The sequence below is a fragment of the Protomyctophum bolini genome (assembly GCF_963924005.1).
Source record: "Protomyctophum bolini genome assembly, chromosome: 11".
Lineage (NCBI taxonomy): Eukaryota > Metazoa > Chordata > Actinopteri > Myctophiformes > Myctophidae > Protomyctophum > Protomyctophum bolini.
The window spans coordinates 40,396,551-40,423,128 of NC_137872.1; the positions used below are offsets into that span (position 1 = coordinate 40,396,551).

Here is a 26,578-nt window from a genome sequence, read left to right on the forward strand (position 1 = left end):
ATATCTTTTCAAATGGGGGTCCGCAGGGTTAAAGGAGAATTCCATGCTAGAATGCTTTCTTATCTTTCTCACCTTTCTTTGTAGTTGTTACGTCCCCACCAAAGAGGTCTAGGTGTTTTTTGTGTGCAAAAACTCCTGATTGGCTATTTTCCCTACCATAAGCCCTCAATGAATTGCATTGCATTGAATGGGAATTGAATGGGGCTATGGGGTGTTATGCTAATTTGCTTATTTCCATCGAAAGAAGTAGTAAAGTGTGCCGCTTGGGATATTATTTACATTATGAAGAGAGGATATATACAAAAAATATATAATTTTGAGTGATGGAAATAAGCGAATTAGCACAACACCCCATAGCCCCATTCAATTCCCATTCAATTCAATGCAATTCATTTAGGGCTTATGGTAGGGAAAATAGCCAAAAAGGAGCTTTTGCACAAAATAACACCTGGACCTCTTTGGTGGGGACGTAACAACTACAAAGAAAGGTAAGAAAGCCTTTTAGTATGGAATTCTCCTTTAATTAGTGTCAATGTGGGGGTCCTTGACGTGGAAAAGTTTGGGAACCACTGTAGTAGAGCACAAAGAGTATGAACCGAACTGACTTGTCATACTGATATAAGATATAATTTGATAAAAATGATGAAACATGAAGTTGATGACTGTCAGGGAAGTGAAACAGGCTAAATGGGGATGTTGTCCACAACCTTTTGTATTTCTGTGTACAGCTTCACTTGTACATACTTTGTCCCAGCAGGATGATGACATGGGACAAGTCTGTCCACACATAAGTCTATAGTCTATAGGGTACTGCAATTTTGCTGTAAATATTATTAGAATGTATAATTATTTTTGTATTTGATTGGGTGTTTTTTTTTTAAACTATAGTGTCACTTTCTTTGAAGTGGTGAAAACTAGCACATGTGCTAACACACTGTAAACGATGCATCTACAATTTGTGCAACTGTGCAATGAGCAATGTAATTGTTATGTCCATATCAAATATATAAACAAACAAACAGGGATAAAGCAGGGGTATGTGGGTCGCCAAATTATTTGTGTGGGGGGGGTCCCTAAATTATATAAAAAAAAGAAAGACAAAAAAAGTTGTTTCTTTTAATGGCTGGAATATGGAAATGAAGAGTTTACATACCTGTAGTACACATAGTACATGCATGAACTTTTCTTAATGATTATATCTGGTTTCAGTATTCATATATATTTTCTCTATTATAAGGTTATTTTTGCAGTCAGTTTGTGTTGGGGGTGGGGAGGGGTATACATGAGCCAAATTGAGCCATGTACTGAACATCTATGTAGAGTTAAAGGACCACTTCACCTCTTTTCAACCGACCTTTATATAATTGGTCCTCACTAACTAAAAGTTCATGATACAATGTGTCCTACTCTGTCTGTGTCTCATGGGAGGGCTGTGGGCAATTCAGAAACCCGCCATCATCGATGGGGAACAAGTTAATAGAAACGGCAAGCTTTCTGTTCCTGAAAAGTTGCGATGCGAAAATGGAACTGTGGAAGCGTTCTCACGGTAATTGTTACAAAGTCCAAGAGACATGACAGGCACGCTCCCAAAGCGTGTGCATGAGCGCGCCCCGCAGGCAGGTATAGCGAGAGCGCGCCCACCTTTAAATTAGTAGTCTAACAAAGTGACGCCAAGAGACTGTTTTCTCCCGTCTGAGTTTATCTTCTCACAAATTAACCACGGACATTCCTGTTCATACTCCTTTATTTCCTTTACCTGTGTGCGTCTTTGAACAGTGGTGAGTTATATTAATCAGCTTAGCAAGGCTGCTCACTTATGGGAGTTTGCGCCCCCTAGCGTAAACACAGAAGCATTATATAAACTCACAGACAATTTTGGCTGGGACTTTGAGACGTGATGACGTTGAGAACCGCCCACCGGTGCGCTAGTATAAAAGCGCGTCAATGTCCCTTAGTCTCCATTCATTTGTTTCTTCTCATGTGTGTAACACAGCGCAGGCGAAGTCTCCCTAAGGTTTAGCATCTGAGTTATTTCCATAAGGACGAGAAAACTTCTCGGTACCGCGGAAACTGCTTTCCTAGAGGCTTCGAGAAGTAAAGAAAAACGGTAAGTCCGTTTTCCTTAACCAAGGTTAATAATAACTTGGTGGGTAATGTAACTTGTGTGGTGGCTCGAGCCCTGCTAAGTTTATTTACCCGTGTGACGGTCTTTGACACGGCTAGCAATAGCGTGTTTTTTTTTTTTTTTTTTTGCTTCCACACAAACTTCGGTGACTTAAGGTCCCGAACGTGTGACGGGCTAGAAACGGTCTCGACCCTTTGCTAGTTTCCACACGTGTGCCGGCATCGGTGGCTGCTACCATTAGCCTGCTATAGCCGACACAACACACGCACGTACCGCGGCCTCGAAGCCCGTGACAGCGTGGTGAGCTGCACAAAATATAGTAATATTTCTGCTTAGCTTTCACGTTTGTGTTGACGGCCTGCGTTAACAGCTAGTGTAGCCGACACAGCACACGCACGTCCCGCGGCCCCGAAGCCCGTGACGGCGTGGTGAGCTGCACAAAATATAGTAATATTTCTGCTTAGCTCTCACGTCTGTGTTGACTGCCTGCGTTAACAGCTAGTGTAGCCGACACAGCACACGCACGTCCCGCGGCCCCGAAGCCCGTGACGGCGTGGTGAGCTGCACAAAATATAGTAATATTTCTGCTTAGCTCTCACGTCTGTGTTGACGGCCTGCGTTAACAGCTAGTGATAGCTCTTTTCTCTGCCTCCACACGCAACGCCCCGCGGCCCTTCAAGCCCGTGGCGGCGTGGTATTCTGAACAGCATATAGTAATATTTCTGTTTAGCTCTCACGTTTGTGTTGACGGCCTGCATTAACAGCTAATAATAGCTCTTTTCTCGGCCTCCACATACAACGCCCCGCGGCCTTTCTAGCCCGTGGCGCCGTGGTATTCTGAACAGCATATAGTAATATTTCTGTTTAGCTCTCACGTTTGTGTTGACGGCCTGCGTTAACAGCTAGTAATAGCTCTTTTCTCGGCCTCCACATACAACGTCCCGCGGCCTTTCGAGCCCGCGGCAGCGTGATCTGAAACGAGCAGCCTTGTGAAACTGATTGATTAAACTCGCAGTTACTGTTGTAACCAGGGTTATATGAACCAGCGAGCCTTGCCTGTAACGTGTTCGCCCACGAAGCCTCCACCTACGTGGCTGCTTGTAACTCTGCTCTTCGTTTCCACGTGCTTCTAAGCCTCGTGTGATGGCAGACTCCCCGACCACAACCCGTCGCCAACGCCGCCGCGCCCGGGCGGACGCTCACAGCCAGTGCATACAAGGGCCGTGCAAGACCTGCAAGGGCCTGCTCGCCCATAACGACTTGCATGACGAGTGTCTCTACTGCCTGGGCTATGGCAACCTCTTGCACGGAAGGCCTACACTGCCGCTCTGAAACAAGGAGCCAGGCACTGGTCCCCTGACATGGAGGCGCCGCTCTCCGACGCCCCGATGATTCAAACAGCATATAGTGATATGCCTGTTTAGCTCTCACGCTGTGTTGACGGTCTGGGTGAACAGCTAGTGATAGCTCTTTCCCCAGCTTCCACACACGATGTCCCGCGGCCCTTCGAGCCCACGGCAGCGTGTTGGTCTGAAACTTACAGCCCTGTGAAACTGATTGATAAAACTCGAGGGTACTGTTAGTAACCCGGGTGGCATGAATCAGCGAACCATGCAGGTAGCGTGTTCGCCCACGGAGCCTCCGCCTACGTGGCTGATGGCTCGGGCTGCTGCTTCGCACCCCACTGATGTGGCGGTCTGCGACTCAGCTATCGCTGCACTTAGCTTGTAAGAGCGGCCATTGAAGCGGAGGTTACTGACGTAACTAGGGCTCCTTAATCCTGGCAGCCCGTAAGTTGAGAGTGACTGTCCCTCGGCAACGTGCAATAGCTCGGCCCGGACCCTCACGCTAACGTGGCTGCCTGCCGACTCGGCTACTGTAGGCACCCAGCCTCGAAAGCCGCTATGAGGATTGGAGGTTACTTGCGTAACTAGAGCTCCATAATCAGCGAGCCCGGCCTGCGGCTTGCTTGTCCACGTATTTCTTGACCTTACAAGATAAAGTGACGGTTTCGCGACGGCACGTACTAGCTCTGCCCGTACCCTCACTCTAACGTGGCGGCCTGCGACTCGGCTATTGTTGGCACTTAGCCTTGTAAGGGCGGCCATTGGATTGGAGGTTACTGACGTAACTAGGGCTCCATAATCAGCGAGCCCTGCCTGCAACCTGTCTGCCCACGCTTCTCTTGACTTTACAAGGTGAGGTGGCGGTTTCGCAGCAGCATGCCACTTCCTGCCCGGACCCTCACTCTAACGTGACTGCCTGCCGGCTGCCATTGTTGGCGCTTGGCCCGGTAAATTGCTATTAGAGTTGGAAGTTACGTGCGTAACCGAGCTCTATAGTCGGCAAGCCCTGCCTGCAGCTCGCTTGTCCACGCTTTTCTTGACCTTGCAAGATAATAGGTTGCTGGCAATAGCCCGGCTTAAGTCCCACCTGAGTGACGTTCTCCTGTGACGAGACCTCTCTCTAACGTGACTACCTGCCAACTCGGCTCTTCACGGGCGTGCTACGTGCAGCTTCGTGAAACGGCCTGCGAGGACATGAGGTTACTAGCGTAACCGGGGTGTTGTGGACCAGCGGGTGCTTGTCTACGGCTTCCGTCACGTGTTTCCTGGCTACAGGAATGAGTGGCGACCTCCGGCTTGACGGCTTTGCCCTGGCTTCCACTTAGACAATGCCGCCTCGGTTTCCCACAAGTGGGCGACCTTAGGAAAGCCTGTTTCCATGCTGTGTGACGGTCTGTGATAACGGCCATAGATGGCCCTATTCTCAGCTTCCACATGCCTATGACACCGGCGAGCTTGGTCTACGGTTCCAGTCACGTGTTTCCTGGTCTACAGGGAAAAGTGGCTACCCCCAGCCTGACGGCTTTGCCCCGGCTTCCACCTAGACAATGCCAACTCGGTCCCCCACAAATGGGCGACCTCAGGAAACAGTTTGGTTTCCGCGCTGTGTGACGGTCTGTGATGATGGCTATAGATGGCCCTACTCTCAGCTTCCACGCGCCTGACCGGAAGGGACGCCGCTCTACCACGAAAAGGTTCGGAGCTGGCTTCAACCCCTCTGGCGCTGCGTCTACAGGACTGGAATCGTTGTGGTGTTCATCCTTGGGGGTTGAACACCATCTCGAAGGGTAACAAACTACAGTTTGCCAGGAGACCTCCCACTTGTGGGAGCGTTCTGTTTTCGCAAGCGAGTGGTCAGTCAGCCGAGGTTCTCCAGGACGAGATAACGTCTCTGCTGGAGAAGAAGGCTATACGTGTGGTGTCTATGGAACAGAGCAACGCCGGGGTTTACTCCCGCTACTTTCTCGTGAAGAAGAAAGGGGGGGGCATGCGGCCCATTCTAGACCTACGTGCTCTGAACGGCTATTTGAAAGTGTTTCGCTTCAAAATGCTCACGAGCAAGGCTCTGCTGCTCATGATGCGTCGAGGGGACTGGTATACAACTCTCGATCTCAGAGACGCGTATTTCCACATTCCCATCTACCCACCACACAGAAAATTCCTGCGGTTCGGCTTCAAGGGACAGATATACAAATATCTGGTCCTTCCGTTCGGACTGTCACTAAGTCCAAGGACTTTTGTGAAGTGTACACAGACGATGTGCTATATCAACAAGCAAGGGGTCCTACGGTCCACCAAACTGCATGCGTTAGCACACAGGCTGACGCTATGGTGCGACGAGCACCTTCTTTCGGTCAGAGCCTCCCATGTTCCGGGACTCCAGAACACGGGGGCGGATCCGTTATCCAGGGGCCGATACCTCTACGCGGCTTGGTCACTGCACAAGACAGTGGCCAGGCAGATGTGGGGGAGGTTCGGCGAGCCACGAGTGGATCTGTTTGCGTCGGAAGAGAACAGCAAGTGTCCTCTGTTCTTCTTCATAGCAGGGACGGTTCCGCTAGGTTTGGATGCCTTGGCGCACCGTTGGCCCCGGGGCCTTCTTTACGCTTTCCCCCCGCTGTCTCTCATCCTTCCCACACTGGAGAGGGTGAGGACGCAGTGCCTGTCGGTGATCTTAGTGGACCCAGGATGGGGCTCTTGGAGGTCGGACATTGTCCCTCTCCTGTACGATCGGCCCTGGCAGCTTCCAGTACGCAGGGACCTATTGACTCAGGCGGGGGGCGAGATATTCCACCCGCGGCCGGAAGATCTAGACCTCTGGGCCTGGCCCGTGAAAGGCTGAATCTTGGCGCGGAGGGTCTTCCCCAGAGCGTCATCAACACTATTCAGTGTGCGAGGACGCAGTCGACCAGGGATGCCTATGATTTGAGGTGGCGGTTGTTTGAGGACTGGTGTTCACCAGCTCAAGTGGTGCCTTTTCAAGCGCCAGTGAGGGTCGTTCTGTCGTTCCTCCAGGACCTCTTGGATAAAGGCAGAGCCTTTAGTACTGTCAAGGTGTATCTGGCTGCTGTCTCTGCCTGCCACATCGGTTTTGAGGACAGGACGGTGGGCCAGCTCCCGCTGGTACGCCAGTTCATGAAGGGAGCTAGTCGTCTCCTTCCGGTGACTAAGTCTCTGGTCCCTTCATGGGACCTTGCTTTGGTTCTGGACTCTCTGTCCCGACCACCGTTTGAGCCCTTGGAGGGGTTGAGTATGAAGCTATTGTCGCTGAAGACAGCGTTGTTAATAGCTTTGGTGACCGCTAAGAGGGTCGGTGATATCCATGCGTTGTCCACGAGTGCGGAATGCATGAGGTTTAATGGGGATGCTAGGGTGGTCATGAAGACCAATCCGGCGTTTTTACCTAAGAACCGCCTGGCTACCCCAGGTACCGATGGACCTGGTGGCGTTCTGTCCGCCCCCCTTTGCCTCTGAGGAGGAGAAGAGGAGGCATAACCTCTGTCCGGTGAGGGCATTGAGGTTGTATTGGACAAAACTAAGGCGACAAGGAAGACTACACAGCTGTTTGTCTCCTGGGATCCCAAGACTGTGGGACTGCCTATCTCGAAGATTAGGCTTTCCCAGTGGATCGTGGAGGCTATAGAGCGGGCTTACTCTGGTAGGAATATGGTGCCTCCCATAGGGTTGAAGGCGCATTCCACGAGGGGTATGGCGTCATCCTGGGCCCTCTGTAGGGGGGTCTCTGTTCAGGATGTTTGTTCCGCTGCAAGTTGGGCATCGTCTTCCACTTTTGCCACCTTCTATAGGCTGGATGTGACGGCAGCGCCGATGGCGCATGCGGTCCTGAGCGTGGCCTCCAGTTAGTGGAGTGACTTGGCTCCCTGGGGGGACATTGGTCTTCTCCAGGGTGCTGAGCTGGTTGTTCTGTCGGCTCCTCTTAGGCGCTTATGACAGACCTGGGCCAGGTTGGCTTTCCCAAGGAGGGGCAGTAGTCCTTTTGGGGACGTACTGTGGTCCTTGCTCACAGATGGTACGGGCCCTAAGGGTCCAGACTTCGCGATGACAATAAGGGAGTTAATAAAGTCTCCCATAAGTGAGCAGCCTTGCTAAGCTGATTAATATAACTAGGGGTTACGTATGTAACCAAAGTTATATAACAGCGAGCAAGGCTGCTCACTAGGATTCCCTTCTTGTTGCTTGAGAAGAGAACAATTGTTATCGAATGGAGACTAAGGGACGTTGACGCGCTTTTATACTAGCGCACCGGTGGGCGGTTCTCAACGTCATCACGTCTCAAAGTCCCAGCCAAAATTGTCTGTGAGTTTATATAATGCTTCTGTGTTTACGCTAGGGGGCGCAAACTCCCATAAGTGAGCAGCCTTGCTCGCTGTTATATAACTTTGGTTACATACGTAACCCCTAGTTGTGCTACATGTTTCTGTGATGTTTGACTTCTTATTCCCGAGTGCTACTTTCTTTCTGTCATTTTATTATATGACCCGGTCAGTGTGCTCATGTGCTGATCTGCAATATGGACATATAGCTATTTAGGCTGTCTTCTGTTATTTTCTGACATTGTAGCCTAGTTTACCTGCCTGGATTATTCAATAGCATTACCTGGGTTGTGTATTGTTTACAGTTTGTTTGGAATGTATGTTTACTGTCTATATATATATCTCCCTCTTTACGTTTGCGGGTGCTCTGCATCCGCAATTTAATCATTGCCAATAATTGCCAACAGCTGCTACAGTGGCCGCCTCGCGGGCGCTTTAGTTTAGTAACTTAAACGTAACCATGGTTCATTTAGTAACGTCAGTGGCTTGGAATGAAACTCCTGTGTATTGAACATTATTAATAACTGCTGTATATGTATATTTTGGTTGATTGTGTTTTATCTGATGTTCACCTGATTATTTCTGTGTTAAATGTTAATACCATCTTTAGTACAGACAGTATACAGAGCTGACATACTTTTCTGGGTTTATTCCGCAGAAACCACACACATACACATACACATACCCAATTACCCACTCACGCAATACCTGTGCATCTGTATGCTGTCCATGCTACCACCTTAACCCCCATTAAAACCATTGGACTCTGTATCTTGCCTCATCATCCAGTGTTCTGACCGACACTCCAGAGCGAGTACAAACTGTTTCCCCAGCACCTATCCTTTACCCTATATACCTTTATTTCAGTAATATAAATCTAAATATATATTTGTAAAATAAATACAGTTTCTGAACTGCCCACAGACAACAATAAATGTGTTATTTTATCATGAACCACCATATAGTGAGGACCAATTATATGAAGATAAGTGGTGAAGTGGTCCTTTAAAGATCAAATAAAAGGCTACATGTGCAGTGTAACCGTTTTTCTGTTGTGTCCCCGGCTTTAGATCATCAATGCTGAACAGTGTTGTCACCAACCAGTGTCCACAGCAGAGTCACTCCACCAAAAGTACCTGACAGTTGACCCAGTTGAACACAGCCATGAAGCTACAGACAGGAAGCTGCCATTGTTTCTCCTTCTTATTTCTGTTGTTCACGCTTCATCTTAGTCCCACACTGGCTTACTTCCTGAAACAGTGCACTATCCATTACTCTGAAAATGTCACCGAGGGTGTTTCAGTGGACTGTTCCGTTAGTGGTCTGTATAGGATACCAGATGACATTCCTGGATACGTTAAGGGGTTAACACTGATGGGCAATAAAATCCCAAAGATAAGCAGTGCAGATATTTTGCATCTATCAAATCTAACGGTGTTGGACCTGAGTATCAATTTAATAACTCATGTAGATGACAGGGCTTTTGTCCCTTTGGTGCAACTTAAAGTGCTCCGTATGGACAATAACCTACTAACAACACTGACAGACAATATGTTTCAAGGACTGTCAAACCTCTCACTACTGAGTTTGGAACAAAACTATATCCAATTTGTCGACTCTGCTGCGTTCAAGTTACTCTCCAACTTGCAGACACTAAGCATGACATCCAATCAAACTACGGATATCATCACCATCTTACAACAACTACCACGCTTGCACGTGTTGAAAATATCAAGTGATGAGTTAGAGTCTTTCCAGTCAAAAGATCTGCCATTCAACATGACCTCTGAGCTCAGGGAGTTGATAGTTGATTATGCACCGTCAATGAAAAAGTTTAGCATTACAACAGCTGTATTTCCACATCTCGAGACAATCGACCTGACCGGCTGCGATGCAGATGGATTGGAGTGGGACATACCGGACAAGTATTTTCTCAGGAATATAACTAAGGTGTCTTTTAATGGTGAATTTCCGTTTAACTCCATCAGAAAGGCTCTACAGAGCCTTGATTCACTAGCATACCTACAACTGTATGTCATGGATGTATGGATCCAAAGAGGGCTCTTAAATATTGCCTGCAAAATACCCACTCTGAGGACACTCAACGTATATCACAGCATGGAAAACCAAACTGAAAAACTGTCACCTTGTACTCAACTAATTAACCTGGATCTATCGGATAATATCCTGACTGAACTGTCAAAGGGCTCAATAAAACAAATGAAACAACTCAGTCACCTGAACCTCTTCTCCAACTCACTTTCCAAAGTGCCAGACGATGTTAAACATCTCCCCATGCTACAAATCCTAGACCTGCGTCACAATCATATTAATGATTTAAGCTGCTCAGACTTCTTAAATTTAACCAGACTCACACACCTTCATCTAGATAACAATTACATATCTGAACTCAAACAGTGCTTATTTCAACATCTTAATGAGCTAAAGGCCCTGACTTTGCATGACAATTCCATACGGACGATTGGTGACACGTTCAAGACTGGTCTACAGAAACTAGAATTACTGGATTCAAGGCTCCACCACGGGGATTTTATGAATCTGAAATCGCTCAAAGAATTAGCCTTACTGTATGAGTGGGATCACTTTTATGAAGGACTAGATGCACTTGAAACACTGGGTGTCATTTTTTATATGGAAGCCAATACATTGTCACAGCCACCTCACCATGATACACTGAACAGACTGAAGACATTTACAATACAATGTAGCACAAGTCGTAATCCAAACAAATTCAATGCCATATCAATCTTTGTCTCGGCTATGAAGAATTTGGAACATTTTACAGCTGAGAATGTCGAAAGTAATAGGCATCTACCAAACCGAGACACATTTAAATATGTACCACAGCTGAAGTCTCTTACTTTAAGGAGTTCTAATCTGCCACACCTGAACCCAGAGGTGTTTTACCCGATACAAAACCTAGAGTCCATCGATCTCTCCAACAGTAAATTGAAATCCCTGGATTTCCTGGCACAAGCCAACCTGACACAAGTCTCTTGGCTGGACCTGAGCCAGAATGAGTTGGTAGTGATCAATGTCTCTGTGTTCAGTTTTCTCCCTGCTCTCAGGTATGTTAACATGGGTGAAAACCCTTTCGCTTGCGATTGCTCCAACTCTGACTTCCAGCAGTGGATGCTGAACAGCCAGACGCTAGTAGCTGGTGCTCACCGCTACACTTGCGCCTATCCTCTGGCTAAAAAAGGAACCAGGTTTCTGGACTTTGACTACCACTCCTGTTTGGCGGACGCTAGCTTAATCTGCTTCGTTTCCTCCACCTGTGTGATTGTGCTGACTCTGCTCACATCCTTCACCTACCACTTCCTGCGGTTGCATCTTCTCTACGGCTACTACCTCTTCCTGGCCTTCCTTTACGATGCCACGCGAAGAAAGAGGGGGTCTCCTCAGCGCTACGACGCCTTCATCTCCTACAACGTTCACGACGAGCTCTGGGTATACAGAGAGATGCTTCCAGTGCTGGAGGGAGAGCAGGGCTGGAGACTCTGTCTGCACCACCGAGACTTCCCACCAGGTACAAACTAGGGCATTCACTTCTAGTCATTTTTACTAGTTGCCTAGCTTACAGGTCGACTAGTTGTTTAACTATCTGTTATGTAAAAAAAGAAAAAAAACGTTTTTTTTTTTAAATAAATTAAAAAACTGTGTACATTGGTGACTATAACTATAATCTACCTGATCTTGAGGCCTACAAAATCAGGGGAAAAAAAATAATTTGATTATTTTTCTTAACTAGTCAACTATAGTACCAACAAAGTCGACTAGTGGATTTACTAGTCGACTAGTAAACTAGTCGACCAGTTTCTTAATGCCCTAGTACAAACCTGTCTCTCACTTATACTGTATAAACAACATATGTCTCTTTCTATCACCAAATCACAGCAAGATGTGTCAAGAGACTTTACATACAGAGCAGAAGCCCAGCATTGTCCCGCCACCCGGAGCTAGCATTTTGCGACGGCTTGCCACAAATAGTTTTGAATCTCGTTTGCGATAACGTTTGTGCGGTTTGTTCCCTGCAGGTAAACCCATCATAGAGAACATTACAGATGCCATCTATGGCAGCAGGAAGACCATCTGTGTGATCAGCCATCATTACCTGGAGAGTGAATGGTGCTCCAGAGAGATCCAGATGGCCAGGTGGGGGCTGTTCAGTCATTCATGTATTTAGTGTTTTTTTGGGGCGGGAACCCCTTTTGGTGTTTTAGGCATTGTTATAATTTAGCTATTGAAAAGTAGCAGACCTACAAGCTCAAAAAGCGTGAAAATGTGCCTCAAATCTTTGAATATAATATTGTTACAGAGTGAACATTTCAACTTAAATCTTTGCTTCCTGGGGGGTTCCTGGAATAACATATTTTCATTTGGGGGCGGAGGAATATTACATATAATTGACATATACTTGACATGAAATATTGAGCACCACTGAAACATAAGGTTTTTCAGAAAACTGTCAGGATTTAGAAGACACATTTTTTACATTTTGACATCAGGCCTAAATGGGCTAGTCTGCCTTTCCTTTACATGATCCTGTGGCAGAGCATATCGCCTCACTTCTTCTGTCATACAGAGTCCAAATAAAAATTAATTGACCACTAACTAGACTTAAAACAATCCTATAGTATTAATTATTCGCGCCATAAAAGAAAGATGTCCTGGAAGCAAGATGTTACGTTTCCTGACCCAGATATTCAAACGTATTTATTCTGGGACTGGGATGTGGCCAGAGATTAGTGACTCTTTGTTACTCAGAATCACAATTCTTACAAGGTACGACAAAACATTTGAGGAAAGTGTTAAGTGCTTTATCAAGGTGTCGTCCACTGTAAGTTTTTGTATTCACTTGTGCTTCCGTTTGAAATGTACCCAGTCTGCATACTATGAAATACTAATTTCAATCAATCAAACAAACCGCGGAGGAAGATTGCAGGACATGAATTTCACTCAAACTTCACTAAACCAAATATGCCCGTATACTCCTATCAAGTGTCTACTTTCACTGCACAGACGCCCGATATCTCCTATTCACTGCAGCTCAAACTTTGACACATATATTTAAAAGTTCCTACAAACATGACACTTCCGTTATACCCCCCCCCCCCCCCCCCTTAGGATCGTTTTAAATCCATTTAGTGGAGTTTATTATAATTCGGTCTTGTCAGAAGAAGTGAGGGATTGTTCTCGTAACTTTACTGCACACATTCATGCTAAACAGACTTTAAACTGACAGCAGATTTGATTTAATAATGTTGGTTGCATTAGTTTCATTCTTATACAAACTTTCCGACTAATTAGGTGAAACATTCAATTCATCAACAGAGCATAGAATATTAACACATGGTCATCAACAAATACAACTATATTTACAAAGGACTCTCTATGTTGGGTGAAAGATAGAGAAGCACTTTAGAAGTTTAAATATGTGTTCAACAAATGTTTGACCAAAATCAGATGACATATTTTTGTTGTAAAGTGGGTGTCTGTGTGACGATACAACGGTTTTCATGCTGGATCACATATTATAATAGATTTGGCAAATTATGAAATCATAAAATCAGTGCAAGTTTGACAGGGGCCTATTTTAATACTGGACTGTTATCTATTCTGAGCTGGTTTTAATGGCCACTGGGTATACCTTTTGATCGACACTGTGTTTGATCAAGACAGGCCTGCCCCTGCACCACCTTGATGATTTGAGAATAGCCGATCTACAAGCCGATTACAATGCCCCATGCAACGCATCGTGAGCTTGTAGATTGGCTAATTTCAAAGGATATTTATGTACATTTGATGAATTGAAATGGGACATCCTGCATAATGAGTACTTGATACAAATACTTTTGTACTTTGAATTGCGGGCTTTTACTCGTAACATAGTACTTGATTGATTGATTTATTAGCAGTTTGCAGAATTACAGTACATTTCGAGTACCACTCAATACAACAACTGTTAACTGTGAGTGGACGACACCATAAAGCATTACACTCGTTTACAATAGGGCCCACCATTTTCAATTCATCCAAACAATTAGAGTCGACGTACGAATATACACAACTATACAGTCAAAACAGGAACTCATCATAGAGGTAAAAAGGGAAAAAGAAACACATACAGTGAGGGGAAAAGGGGGTGGGTGGGGGATTCAGATTTCTATACATTACATACATTTTCCCCCATCACATACCAGTCTGGAGGGAACCATGTTGGCTTAAAGCTAAGAGGTGTTGAAGATAAACTGTGGCACTGTGGTAATTAATTATGGCTTTATTATTAATGTCCTCTCCTCTCCTGTGTGTTTAGCTACCGTCTGTTTGACGAGCAGAAGGACATATTGATCCTGGTGTTCCTGGAGGACATCCCGGCCCACCAGCTGTCTCCCTACTACCACATGAAGAAGCTGGTGAAGAGCCACACCTACCTGAGCTGGCCGCAGGCTGGACGGCACCCCGGGCTGTTCTGGCAGAACCTACGCAGGGCCATGGATGCAGACGCCGATCTGCGCTTGAGTATCTAAATCTATGTATTATTAACCCATTTTGACCTGGGAACGATTCTACAAAATGTTTTCTAAATCAGTTTTCTGGAGAGAAAAAAAATACATGTTTCTATGTGTTATTCGTTCTCAAACATTTTCATGTCAAGGACCCCCCAAAAAATATATGTCATTGGCCGTCGACCCCCACCAGAAAATATGTTGTTCCAGGGACCTTGCCAGAAGCAAAGATTTGAGTTAAAAACGTTCGCTCCTTTTTGTGTGGCCTCTCCCGCAAACGTTGAAAGCCAATCAAATGAATGTTCAGCTCTTAACCAGCAGTCCATTCCCACATAGTTGGCATGCTGCCCTAAATGTCTTTTTGTAATTGTATTAATTGTATGTACAATGAAATTGTAAGAGCTATAAATTCATGACTGTCTTTTTTAAACAGGCCTAACTTTTGACCTTATATTATTCAATCACAAAGTTAATTCACCCGTTTCAGTCTGCATGTCGTCCTTGTTATATTTAGAAAGTTGTAACTGTGTGTCGGCACAAACAAGGGACTAAAATTCATGTCGCTCCTATGCCACCAAAATGTGGAACGCCCTACCAACAGTCATTGAGACATGCAAATCCCTTGACTCCTTCAAAACCGCCCTCAAAGGGCACCTACGGACGGCTGCAATTAGAAACTGGCCCCCGTAAAATCTGAATCCCCTTTTTCCCCTCACTGTATATGTTTCTTTTCCCTCTTTACCTCCTCTATGATGATTTCTTGTTTTGACTATATAGTTGTGTATATATTCGTATGTTTTGATGAATTGAAAATGGTGTTCCCTATTGTAAACGAGTGTAATGCTTCATGGTGTCGTCCACTCACAGTTAACGGTTGTTGTATTGACTTGTACTTAATTGAAATGTACTGTAATTCTGCAAACTGTTAATAAATCAAATCAACCAATAAAAAATAAATGTATCTCACATGTGGACAGCTGGCCTCTAGACATTGGCTAATTGAATGGAATGCCACTGCCTCTCACCCGTTTATAAATAACCTGTAGCCTGTGTTTCTTTATGACCCGACGAAGATGTAATCTTACGTTGAAACCTTCTTTTCGTTCCATGCTTTGCATAAAAAGGTGAAAATAGTCCGAACTGCTCCAGTACCTTTTTGGAGGCCCAGAGATACGGCGTGACGTCACAGTATATATACTCACAATCCACAGGCCGTCCAGCGGGACTTTAGAGTGGAACAGAGCGATGCAGTCCTCCCACCACTGGGTGGCGTCTGGGTTGGTGAAGTCAGGGAAGGCTGTTGGGCCGGGCCACACCTGGACGTAGTACAACATACATGGAACTCAACATTTGAAATCCTTTTTTTTCTTTTATCTCACATCTATGGCTAAATACAGGCACACGCACAGGAGGAGTATACAATCCTTTGTACTCTTTGGTGTCCACATAGGCCTCGCTCACACCTAAGGGCCGATTCATACTCTTATTTTAGAGCCGAATAAAAGTCGGTTCGGCGCTGTAGAGCCTACAATTTGACGTCATTTGAGGTTCGGGGGGCGGGTACCGTCTTAAAGTCGGCTCTTCGGTGCTACTGAAAATTTCTGACGAGCCGAAATCATTTCGGCACTACAGCGGTAAAATAGGAGTATGAATCGGCCCTTAGACACACACAAGACACACTTGTGTTCCTGTGTCTTCTGTGTGTCATGGCCGCGCCTCAATGCATTTCCAATGGGAGTCACATGGTTTGAACTTTGAAGACATAACCTTGTTGCATGCCCAACTATCAAAATGTAAAGGATAAAGCAAAGCTCTGCACGTACTGTGAGACAAAACATGTCTATGACACGGACTATGTACTGTATAATCTGTCAAAAAAGAAACAATCCTTGTGTGCCTAAATTAGAGCTGGCATACTTGGTCTGCATATTGAGACAGGTAGATATGTAGGCGCGGTTGGGTTGAGGAGGATAGATTATGTAGTCTGTGTGATCTAAAGGAAATTGAAAATGAAATGCATTTTGCTTTTGTCCATTCTACAACTCTATTAGGGAGAGACTTTTTAATAAGATAGATCCAAATCATGAATTTATATGGTTGGAGGACTTCGAGAAACTGAAACGCCTATTTCAAAAGTACACCTTTTAATTTGCCTCATTCCTTGAAAAGGCCTGGTCAATGAGGAGGAGGGCCATTTTACATGTAAAATGGCCACGTTTATTTGTTTTCGTTTTTGTTCAAATACTGTACAAATATGTATTCAATAATGCATTTTGGAATTTGAACGGGAAGGACTGTTTCAACGTACTTTGTTAAATGTGTCATGTAATCCCATATGGGATGGGCCAAAGTGGCATGACACGAAAATAAATATTTCGTTAATTCATACACCACTTACTCAATCCTACAGATTGATCAAATTAAGTTCTATTCATTACAACTTGTCCCAGATTGTAGCTTTTTAACATGAATGCACATGATGTATGCACACTAGGTTTGGGATCTGGACATACATTTGAATCGGGAGGAACCGGATCCAACCGGATCCAACATGGAGGAAGCGGAATGGGTTCCGTCACATTTGGAACCGTTTCTGGAATATAGTAGATCTGCTATTGAAAAATCGTGAAAATGTGGTGCAAATACTTGAATATAGCCTATATTCTTTCAGAGCTAACGTTTTGAACTCAAATCTTTGATTCTGGGGGGGGGGGGGGGGGGGGGTCCCTGGAACTCCATATTTCCAGATGCGTTTGAGAACGACATAGGTTTTTGTGAAAACTGTCAGGATGTAGAAGACATTTGTAGAATCGTCCTCAGGTCTAAAATGGGTTAAAGACACTGTCAGAGGTGGTTATGTGAACTGCTATACCGACGGTGGTGGTTGTCAAACTCTTTAATTTCATGAACCACCATAACTCTGAGAGTGTGGACAAAATGGGACCAAATGGCCCCGTTTGGTTCCATTTGTACACTCTCAGAGTTACAGACATAAGTAAGAGTCCATTTGGAGCTCCCCAAAGGAATCTGTAAGGAACCCGAATAGGCGCGAGCGCACGCACGCACGCACGCACTCACACACACACCTTGCCAATGAGCGTGTGTCCCGTGAGGTTCTTGATGAAGACGTCTCTCTTCAGACCATCATCAAAGGGAGGGTAGGTACCTGGAGGGCTGCTGCTGCTGATCCCAGGGTCCTGGAACACACCTTGTTCATCAAACTAATACCTTTATTCAATGCATTATGAAGAGATTTTAATAGACATACACAGCTATTTATTTATACGTGTGTGTGTGTGTGTGTGTGTGTGTGTGTGTGTGTGTGTGTGTGTGTGTGTTTTAGAAGATTGTAGAGCAGCTATTTTTGCTATTTTGTTTGATTTTGTTTTGGTCAAACTTTACATTGAGTCACTGATGTATAAAGAAAACCATTATACATTTTTTTTGTGTTTCTCTATTCGTCGATTAATTGAAAAAGTATCTGTAAGAAAACAATGTATAGTTTCAGACCTGAACACATGTAAAGGCAGTGACGTTTGATTCAAGGTGCAAGGCTGCCATCTCCTGGACAAATAGGGTTACTGACTGAGTGTCAGTCAGCTTTCCTCTTGTTCCAGAAGAACTAACTGCACTAATCATCGATAATGAGGTTTTTATTGGATTTTATTTATTTTATTACAGCTTCAGCTTTCTTTCTATTTTGAACAAGATTGTATGCTTCTTTTGTAGCCCCTTGTTTTAATAAAGTTATTCATGTTGTTTTGTAAAGCATCGTTGAGTGCCTAGAAAAGCGCTCTACAAGTTTGATCTATTATTATTGTTGCTGTTGTTGCTATTGTTATTATAATAATAATAATTATTATTATTTATTAAAATTTAAGGAGTTTATTATGTTCTTTGTTGTCCCTTTTGAAGACGTCTTAGTCACTAAGACGTCTTCAAAAGGGACAACAAAGAACATAATAAACAAACAAAGAATTAGAAAGTAGACAAAAAAAAAAACACTTTTTTGGTTGTTTTTCTTCTTTGTAATTATTTGTTTGGTCCAAAATATTGTGTGTGTTGTCATGATTTGTCACGACAAGAGTTGGCTTCGTACGACGCTTAAAAGGTCTTTCAATAAATAAAATTAAGAAATGCCTATGGGGAAAAATGCATTGCGATTCATTTCCTGGGCCACTCGTCGTTCTGAAAGGGGGAGGGACTGCGACGCTCTATTATGACGTATGAGGTCAAGGTCAAGGTCTATCTCACCAGGATCAGGACGTACTTCATGCCCCTCTGGTGGAACTCCTGCACCATGTCTGGGAGGTCCCCAAATCGCCGGGGGTCAAAGGTGAACACCCTGCGTTTATCCGCGTAGTCCAGGTCGTTCCACTGGACGTCCTGATGACGCAACACAACACAATTTAGGCATTTAGCGAGACGCTCTTAATCCATTCTGACCTGAGATCAGATTCATACGAGGTTTCCACTGGACACACTGGTCTGATTAACCCATTCTGACCTGGGATCAGATTCTAAAAATGTCAGTCGTTCTTCGATTTTTAAAAAATAGCAGAACTACAAGCTCGTAGCGCACCACTCGGTGGCTCGCTATGAGCTTGTAGATCTGCTATTTTTCAATAGCTAAAGCATAACATGATGCTAACACCAAAATGGGTTCCCGTTCAGAATGGGTTAATCCAGAGCGATTTACAGTAAGAACAACACATGGTAATAATACGTCCAATGCATCACAACACAACAGCAGCATTTCAGAAGAAGTGGCTGCTCATGAAAACCTCTCAAAGTGGCAGAGCCGACCTTGTGCCAGTATTACAGAGCACACCTGTATTCAATCAGTGTGCACAAAGCACTGAGTGAATTAAATAATAGTTCATAAAAACCTTTGTATCTAGACGTTATACAGGTATATTTGCAATAAGAATGTGTGGTTGTTGTCAAGGCACACCCGGACTTGTCTCACAGTGAACTGTAAGAGTTCATTACATGTAAACAATGTATTAGAGCTTATACTATGATGTTTACCAGAGGCAGGTTGGCATGGCGCATGCGCTGTGCCACCTCCTTACCAGGGGCATGTTGGCATGGTGCATGCGCTGTGCCATCTCCTTACCAGGGGCAGGTTGGCATGGCGCATGTGCTGTGCCACCTCCTTACCAGGGGCAGGTTGGCGTCGTGCATGCGCTGTGCCATCTCCTTACCAGGGGCAGGTTGGCATGGCGCATGTGCTGTGCCACCTCCTTACCAGGGGCATGTTGGCATGGTGCATGCGCCGTGCCACCTCCCGCGTGGCGTTGGTGGTCCGGTAGCCCCAGCGACACAGGTGGAAGCCCAGAGACCAATATGGAGGCATCATGGGATAGCCTGTGAAGAAGACAAAGCCATTTCAATACATTTTTGAAACCATTTTGACCTGAGATCAGATTCTAAAAATGTCTGTTTGAAAATGACAGTTTTCTGAAAAAGCTATGTTTCTATGTCAGTCGTTCTTCGATTTTTCCAAAAATAGCAGACCCACAAGCTCATAGCTCGAGCTTGTAGATCTGCTATTTTTCAGTAGCTAAAGCATAACATAATTGTTGGAGCCAAAATGCTTTTTTGTTTATTTTGTTTTATTTATTTAAACAAATTAATGATGAGTATGATGTGCCCTTCTTATATCATGACGTCATGGCAATCAGTCAGTCAGAATGGTGGGTGGTTGTCATGGAAACCCTTATTACCTGTCAAGGTCATTACACACTGGCGAATTAGCGACGCGATGCGAATAAGCGATCTGAAAATGCGAAATATTGCATGTTGCAGTTCGCCTGCGAATCTCTGCAAAATACGACACCAGAGCGAACAAATAAAGAGCGAAAACGGTCGCATTTTCGCACATTCGCCACTGATGTGGAAGCTTCCATGGACTTCAATTGTTTTTTTTTAAATGCGAATTATTCGCATGAATATATCGCGTCGCCAATTCGCCAGTGTGTAATGACCTTCACTGTGATGGCACTCAGGTGCGACAGGGGAAGACGACACAGTTTTCGACCGTGCGTCGTCGATGGTTCAGTTTGTTGTGTGTTTGGAAGTTTACACCGTTTATTTAAAGTTTGAATACTACTGCTGTGGATATGGATGTTCTCAATAAATGGATTGACATAATCCAAAAGAGATTCAACGACTGGATATTGAATTAATCACTGCACGCTTCAAACTAACGACTGGATATTGAATTAATCACTGCACGCTTCAAACCCAGTCGCCCTGCTGTTTAGCCTAGAAGTACAGGCTTCACAATAATGCTAACACCAAAAGGGGTTCCCGCCCCCAGAATGGGTTAAATACACTCATCATAGGATAACTTGTGATGAGATGCCCCTCATTTAAATACACACACGTGCACTAACAGTCCTTTAGTATGCATTATGTCTACAATACATTAACCATGTTAAAAATGTCAATAGCAATTGGCCTGGGCCGTGGCTCAGCGGTCCAGGCACCTCGGCTGGTAATCCAGTCTGGCAGTGTGGAGTCGAGGGTTCGACTCCCGATCCCGACGGCCTTTACTGCATGTCATCCACCCCCCCAATCTCTCTCCCCATTTCCTGTCAGCCTACTTTCATCTATCCCTCTACAAAAATAATAAAATAAAGGTGAAAGCCAAAAAAAAAAAAAAAGGAAAAACAAAATGTCACACTAATTACAACATCTGGCAACTGGACGCAGGTGTGGACCCGAGACCCCTAGTCTGAATCTGCCCTTAAAAGAGACTTTTTGCAGCCAATAGCTCTTTCGTTAAAAAGGAAAAAAGGGGGAAAAAAGCTAGACTTTGTTGAGTGAAAGAGAGATGGGATGGAACCCAGGATGTTTTTTGATTTAGTGGGAAGTGTGCACTGGTTGAGAAACATGGTTTGGCTGACAGAGCCCCTGATAGGTTCAGTAAAACATGGTTTGGCTGACGGAGCCCCCTGATAGGTTCAGTCAGTGTGTGTAGTTTTGACCACCGCACGCACCGATGACCTGGAGGTACTGTCGGACGACGCTCTGGGGGTCAGGACCCAAGAAGACGTAGAGGTCCAGGATTCCACCGATGGTCACCCAGGTGAGAGCAGGAGCAGGCTGCAGGATCACCTCTGTACTCACACAGCACAGGAATAACTACATTAAAGCCTGCAGGATCACCTCTGTACACACAGCACAGTTACTAAGTACATTACAGCCTACAGGATCACCTCTGTACACACACACACACACAGCACAGTTAATAAGTACATTACATGCTGCAGGATTACTTCTATACAGAACAGAGTTCAGACATTTACACTAGTAATAATGACATATCCTCATACTAAGGGTAAATGAACAGCACAATGACATTAATAAAGATATCCAAGCATAAAGTAGTTAACCTGACGCTGCCAGATGAGGGCGGTGTTGCGGAAACATATTCCCCAACACAACACAACACTCATCTGGGATCTCTGACGGAGTTGAGCCCTGAGTCAGATCTGCTTCGTACCGAACCAATCAGCGTGAGCTAAAGGCGGGATGCGGATGTGACGGTATATAGACACGTCAATATGATTGGTTGTGTTTGCACGCCCACACGGTGATAGACAGACGCTCCCATCCAATCATCTACCATGTATCTTGAAAAAAAGGAACAGCCCCGTCATCGAATTTGCTTCCGCGATCCCAGATCCAAATAAGCTGTGAAACAAATTTGTGTAGCAAGCTTTTTGGATCTGGCAGCGTCAGGTTATAAAGTAGTACCCATGACATTATTAAAGTGATGTCCAGGTTTACCCATGATATTAATAAGCTGATATCCAAGTACCCATGACATTTATAACGTACCCATGACATTATTCAAGTGATGTCCAGGTTTACCCATGATATTAATAAGCTGATATCCAGGTACCCATAACATTAATAACGTACCCATGGCATTGCTGTTGAGCAGGAAGACTCCGTGGGCCAGACCATCCTCCTCTTGTACCAGGTAGAATGGATGGGAGCCGTACAGATTAGCACCGCTCTACAGACAATGACATGAAATAAACAACTATATCTGTACCGTACCTTTCTCTTAAATCAGAACGTGGAATGGTTCATGCTGATCATTTAGCAATATGATTATTTCTGTTATATTTCACACTGCTTCGCTTGTCACTAAAGGTTCCCATTGAGATCAGAGATCTCTTTTACAAGAGACACTGGATATGGAGAGCTGAAACGTGTGACATGAACCCATTTTGGCGTTTGGTGTTGTTATACTTTAGCTATTGAAAAATAGCAGATCTACAAGCTCATAGCGCGGCACCGAGCTTGTAGGTCTGCTATTTTTGAAAATCCAGTGCAAATCTTTGAATATATATTCGTTCAGACGTTTTTAACTCAAATCTTTGAATATATATTCGTTCAGACGTTTTTAACTCAAATCTTTGCTTCTAGGGAGGGGGGGTCCCTGGAACAACATATTTTCAGATGGGGGTCGGAAAATTGTCATGATTTAGGAAGACATTTTTTTAATTTCGACATCAGGCCTAAAGGGGTTAAGAGATGTGCATTTGTTGTGGCGCTAACTCCACAGACTCACGCGCTGTTGTCAGATTTGGATTCAGATTTTACGGGGGCCAGTTTCGAATTGCAGCCGTCCGTAGGTGCCCTTTGAGAGCGGTTTTGAAGGAGTCAAGGGATTCACATGTCTTAATGACTGTTGGTAGGGCGTTCCACATTTTGGTGGCATAGGAGCGAAAATAATTTAGTCCCTTGCTTGTGCCGAATCTGGGTTGTACATGGTTTGTTGACTCACGTGAGGGGCCATGTCTCTGTTCCACAGCGTGAGGGAGGTCCAGTTGAGGTCCAGGACGAGAGGGGCGTAGTGCTCCCCCAGGCCAGTCACCAGCGAGGAGGCCAGAGCGGTGGACAGCTGCAGGTACTGGTCAGCAAACAGCAGCGGAGCCACCGTGCTGTTCACGCTATAGTGACCGCCGGTCCGAGACGCAACAGGAAAGACATGCACACGCAGAAAACAGGCAAACAGGAGAGATACATTAACTGAAGGATGTCTTCTAAATCCAACCAGTTTTTCTGAAAACCCATGTTTCTTTATCAGTTGTGTTCACACCATTTCATGCCAAGAACACACAGAATGATATATATTTGGCCACAGACCCCCCCACCCCCATCTCAAAATATGTAGTTCCAGGGACCACCCCCCCCCCCCCCCAGAAGCAAAGATATGAGTTAAAAAACATTGGCTGTGAAAGAATATATATTCAACGATTTGCACTCGTTTTCAAAATTATACTCTGTGCCGTGCTATGAGCTTGTAGATCTGCTATTTTTCAACAGCTAAAGTATAACATAATGCTTAAAAAACACCAAAAGGGGTTCCCGTCCTGAATGGGTTAAAACCTCACTGCAGAAATGTGTCATGTGTGAATCTCAATAACCTGAACAAGTACTGTACGGAACCAGTGTTGTTTTTGGCAGCAAATTTTGATTTGAGTTTTTAGTCATATTCTCTTGAATATAGTTTTCATTTAGCTTTAGTTACATTTTAGTCAACGGGAATGTCTTAAATGTCTAAATCTGCAGTTGATTTAGTCGAACAAAATGTATTTTGCCGGGCCTTGATGCCGTCGTCGAAAATAGCCGATCTACAAGCTCACAACGCGTCGCGTTGTGAGCTTGTAGATCGGGCTATTTTCAGCATGCAACTAATTGTAAAATGACATACTGGATCTATTGTCCACTAGTCCCTTCCTAACATTTTAGTCTAGTTTTTAATTTGTTGACGAAATTGTCAGTATATTTAGTCTTAGTTTTAGTCATCATAGCTTAGTTTTTATTTAGTTTCCATTTCGTTTTTGTCAGTGGAAAAAGGTAGTCGACGAACATTTTTCGTCTTTAGTTTTAGTCGACGAAAACAACACTGTACGGAAAACAGTACTTACATGACCCGTCCATTGGATCGACGGCGTACGAGGAAGCCAAAAGGTTCAGGTTGGAATTCAACGGTGTAGAGGGGGTTCTGGACATCAGTATGAATGTCATCATCCTGGGGGAGAGGAACCTCGTATCGCTGAGATGAAGGGTCCTTTATCTGGAGGGGAACACAGCACGGTAACTTGTTAATATACCTTTCCAGCTGGGAACACCTCCGTGTCATTTTAGTTGTTGTCGGTCAGAAACTAATTATCTCCGAGTTTGTTTGGTTTTATCAAACTTGACACCCTACTTGATCGTACTACTTTGTGGGGGCGGGCGGCTGTGGCTCAGGAGGTGCCAATGCCAATGATCCGTGGGTCGGAGGCTCGAATCCCGGCTCCTCCTCCTGTCCACATGTCGAAGAGTCCTTGGGCAAGACACTGAACCCTACACTGCCTCCAATGAGTCGGTCGGTGTGAGCCTTGCCACCATTGGTGTGTGAATGTGGGTAGTGAGGACGCTGGCGTTGACTGTTCGCCGCTTCACCTCCCAATGTATGAATGAATGAACTATTGTAAAGTACTTTGAGCACTTGGAAAAGCGCTATAAAATGCAATTCATCATTATTATTACTACAGCGTCCCGCAAAAGTATCAAAAGCAGCAGATCTGTGAGCTCAAAATGCGACACATTTTGAGCTTGTAGTTCTGGCACTTTTGATACTTTTCAATGTGATTCCTGAAAAGTAACAGATTTGGAAAACGGGGTGTCTTTTCGTGCTTTGAATAACTTAAGTACTCTTTTATACTTATCCAAAATGTTTTAAAAAAAAATAGCAAAAGTGACAGATCTACAAGCTCACAGTCACAACACGTCACAAGAAAATGTAGATCATCCTCACAGAAAGATAACAATATCGATAGAGGTATTTTGTAAAACAGATAGTGAAATGTTTGTGATTTGGTGCCCCATTGACAGGCCTTAGAGATTACTGTATAACGGTGCGTACGGTACTCCATCTCTTTCTGAAGTAAGGTAAGAATAATATAAGGCAGAGATAAGACAGCCAGACCCTACAGACAGACAGACAGACAGACTGACAGACTCACGGTGAGGTGCAGGCGACCGTGGCTTTCCTCCATGACCTCCAGACGGAGGGTGGCGACCTCCCCGGGCAGGTAGGAGGCGTGGGAGGAGCGCGTCAGGGCGGCAGCCTGGCCTCGCGCGGTGGGGGTGAGGGGTCCCATGCCGTAGCCACCGGCGTACGCCCGTGGATAGAAGCACCACGGTGGTCCTCCTCCACCACCAGACAGAGGAGCGAAACAGCAGCCTCTCCCTTCACACTCCCCCTGGCTAAGGGCTCTGTCCCTGGCACAGTCAAACCTGTCCTCCAGGGCCATAGCACAGGTGTCGTCATCATCGTCGTCTCCACTGGGACTATCACGAGTGTGGGTTCGCCCTGAGTCCTGTGTGTGCTGGTGGTGCTCAGGACCGGGGCCAATGTTGTTATCCAAAACATACCCTCTCTCGTTGCTCTGTAGTTTTGCTGAATGGATCAGACGTCTCACAAATGCAACCACAGGGTTTTGCTGTGCACTGGTCGACTTGATCTGTCTGATGATCTCGTGTTCAGGACAATATCTGATGTACAAACATGTCAATAATAATGTCAAAGTGAGCAGGATCATAGCTGGGGCCGGCGACGAAGACAATACAGCCATGCTGTGAATATCCTGTGCACTCAGCATGTATAAACTGTGTTTAATAGTTTGAGTAAAGTTTAGGAATGTGGAACTATTTTACTGTTACAGGTGCAATCAGACACTGCTGCTGAAGTTGGCTGTCGTCATTAGCTCCCCCAAACATTATAAACGTCATCATTCCACTATTCCAACAGAAGACAAGATAATTACATCTGTATCAGACTGCACTTTGTATATTTACGTGTCGACGCAAAAGCAGAACTTATAAAGACCATTTAATTCTGTTAAGCATGACCAAAACACCCACTTAGCTTGTGGCGTAGTGCCAGCCTGCTAACAAGCTACTGTCTAGTGAGCAGATCTAATGAGCAAATTTAAGACTTCCGGTGGACGATCGCTTCAAAATAAGAGTTCCCTCTAGAGTATTGAAAAAAAGTTTAATTTGCACATTCAAACTACAGATTAAGCATTTAAATGATGCTATATGATGCTATATAAGACACACATTATGTTTCTGTGTAAAAATAAGTAATTAAATCATTATAAAAATAATAATAAAGTTATCTAAATGGATAAATGCTATTCATTGGAGTGCATGGACTTTATAAAG

At 44.8% G+C, this 26,578-nt stretch overlaps 2 protein-coding genes across 2 annotated transcripts in view; one reads left to right on the top strand and one right to left on the bottom strand.

The window, feature by feature from the left end:
• Positions 1–25,986, bottom strand: part of LOC308323492 (lysosomal alpha-glucosidase-like) — a gene marked incomplete at its 5' end in the record, with an annotated part of 39,746 nt that extends 13,760 nt beyond the window's left edge. Inside the window, 9 exons of the mRNA XM_080775220.1 lie at positions 15,538–15,651; positions 17,422–17,532; positions 18,590–18,721; positions 19,587–19,705; positions 21,343–21,462; positions 22,271–22,367; positions 23,145–23,310; positions 24,292–24,440; positions 25,375–25,986. Of these exons, the coding sequence (XP_080631346.1) occupies positions 15,538–15,651; positions 17,422–17,532; positions 18,590–18,721; positions 19,587–19,705; positions 21,343–21,462; positions 22,271–22,367; positions 23,145–23,310; positions 24,292–24,440; positions 25,375–25,986 (1,620 nt within the window). The remainder of the gene's footprint in view (positions 1–15,537; positions 15,652–17,421; positions 17,533–18,589; positions 18,722–19,586; positions 19,706–21,342; positions 21,463–22,270; positions 22,368–23,144; positions 23,311–24,291; positions 24,441–25,374) is intronic.
• Positions 10,905–15,188, top strand: LOC308324379 (toll-like receptor 13; the record flags this gene model as incomplete). Its single annotated transcript, XM_080776423.1, has 3 exons — positions 10,905–11,355; positions 11,864–11,981; positions 14,143–15,188. The coding sequence occupies 3 exons, from the start codon at positions 10,905–10,907 to the stop codon at positions 14,354–14,356; spliced, it is 783 nt and encodes a 260-aa protein (XP_080632549.1). The 3' UTR covers positions 14,357–15,188.
• Positions 25,987–26,578: the final 592 nt, after the last annotated feature.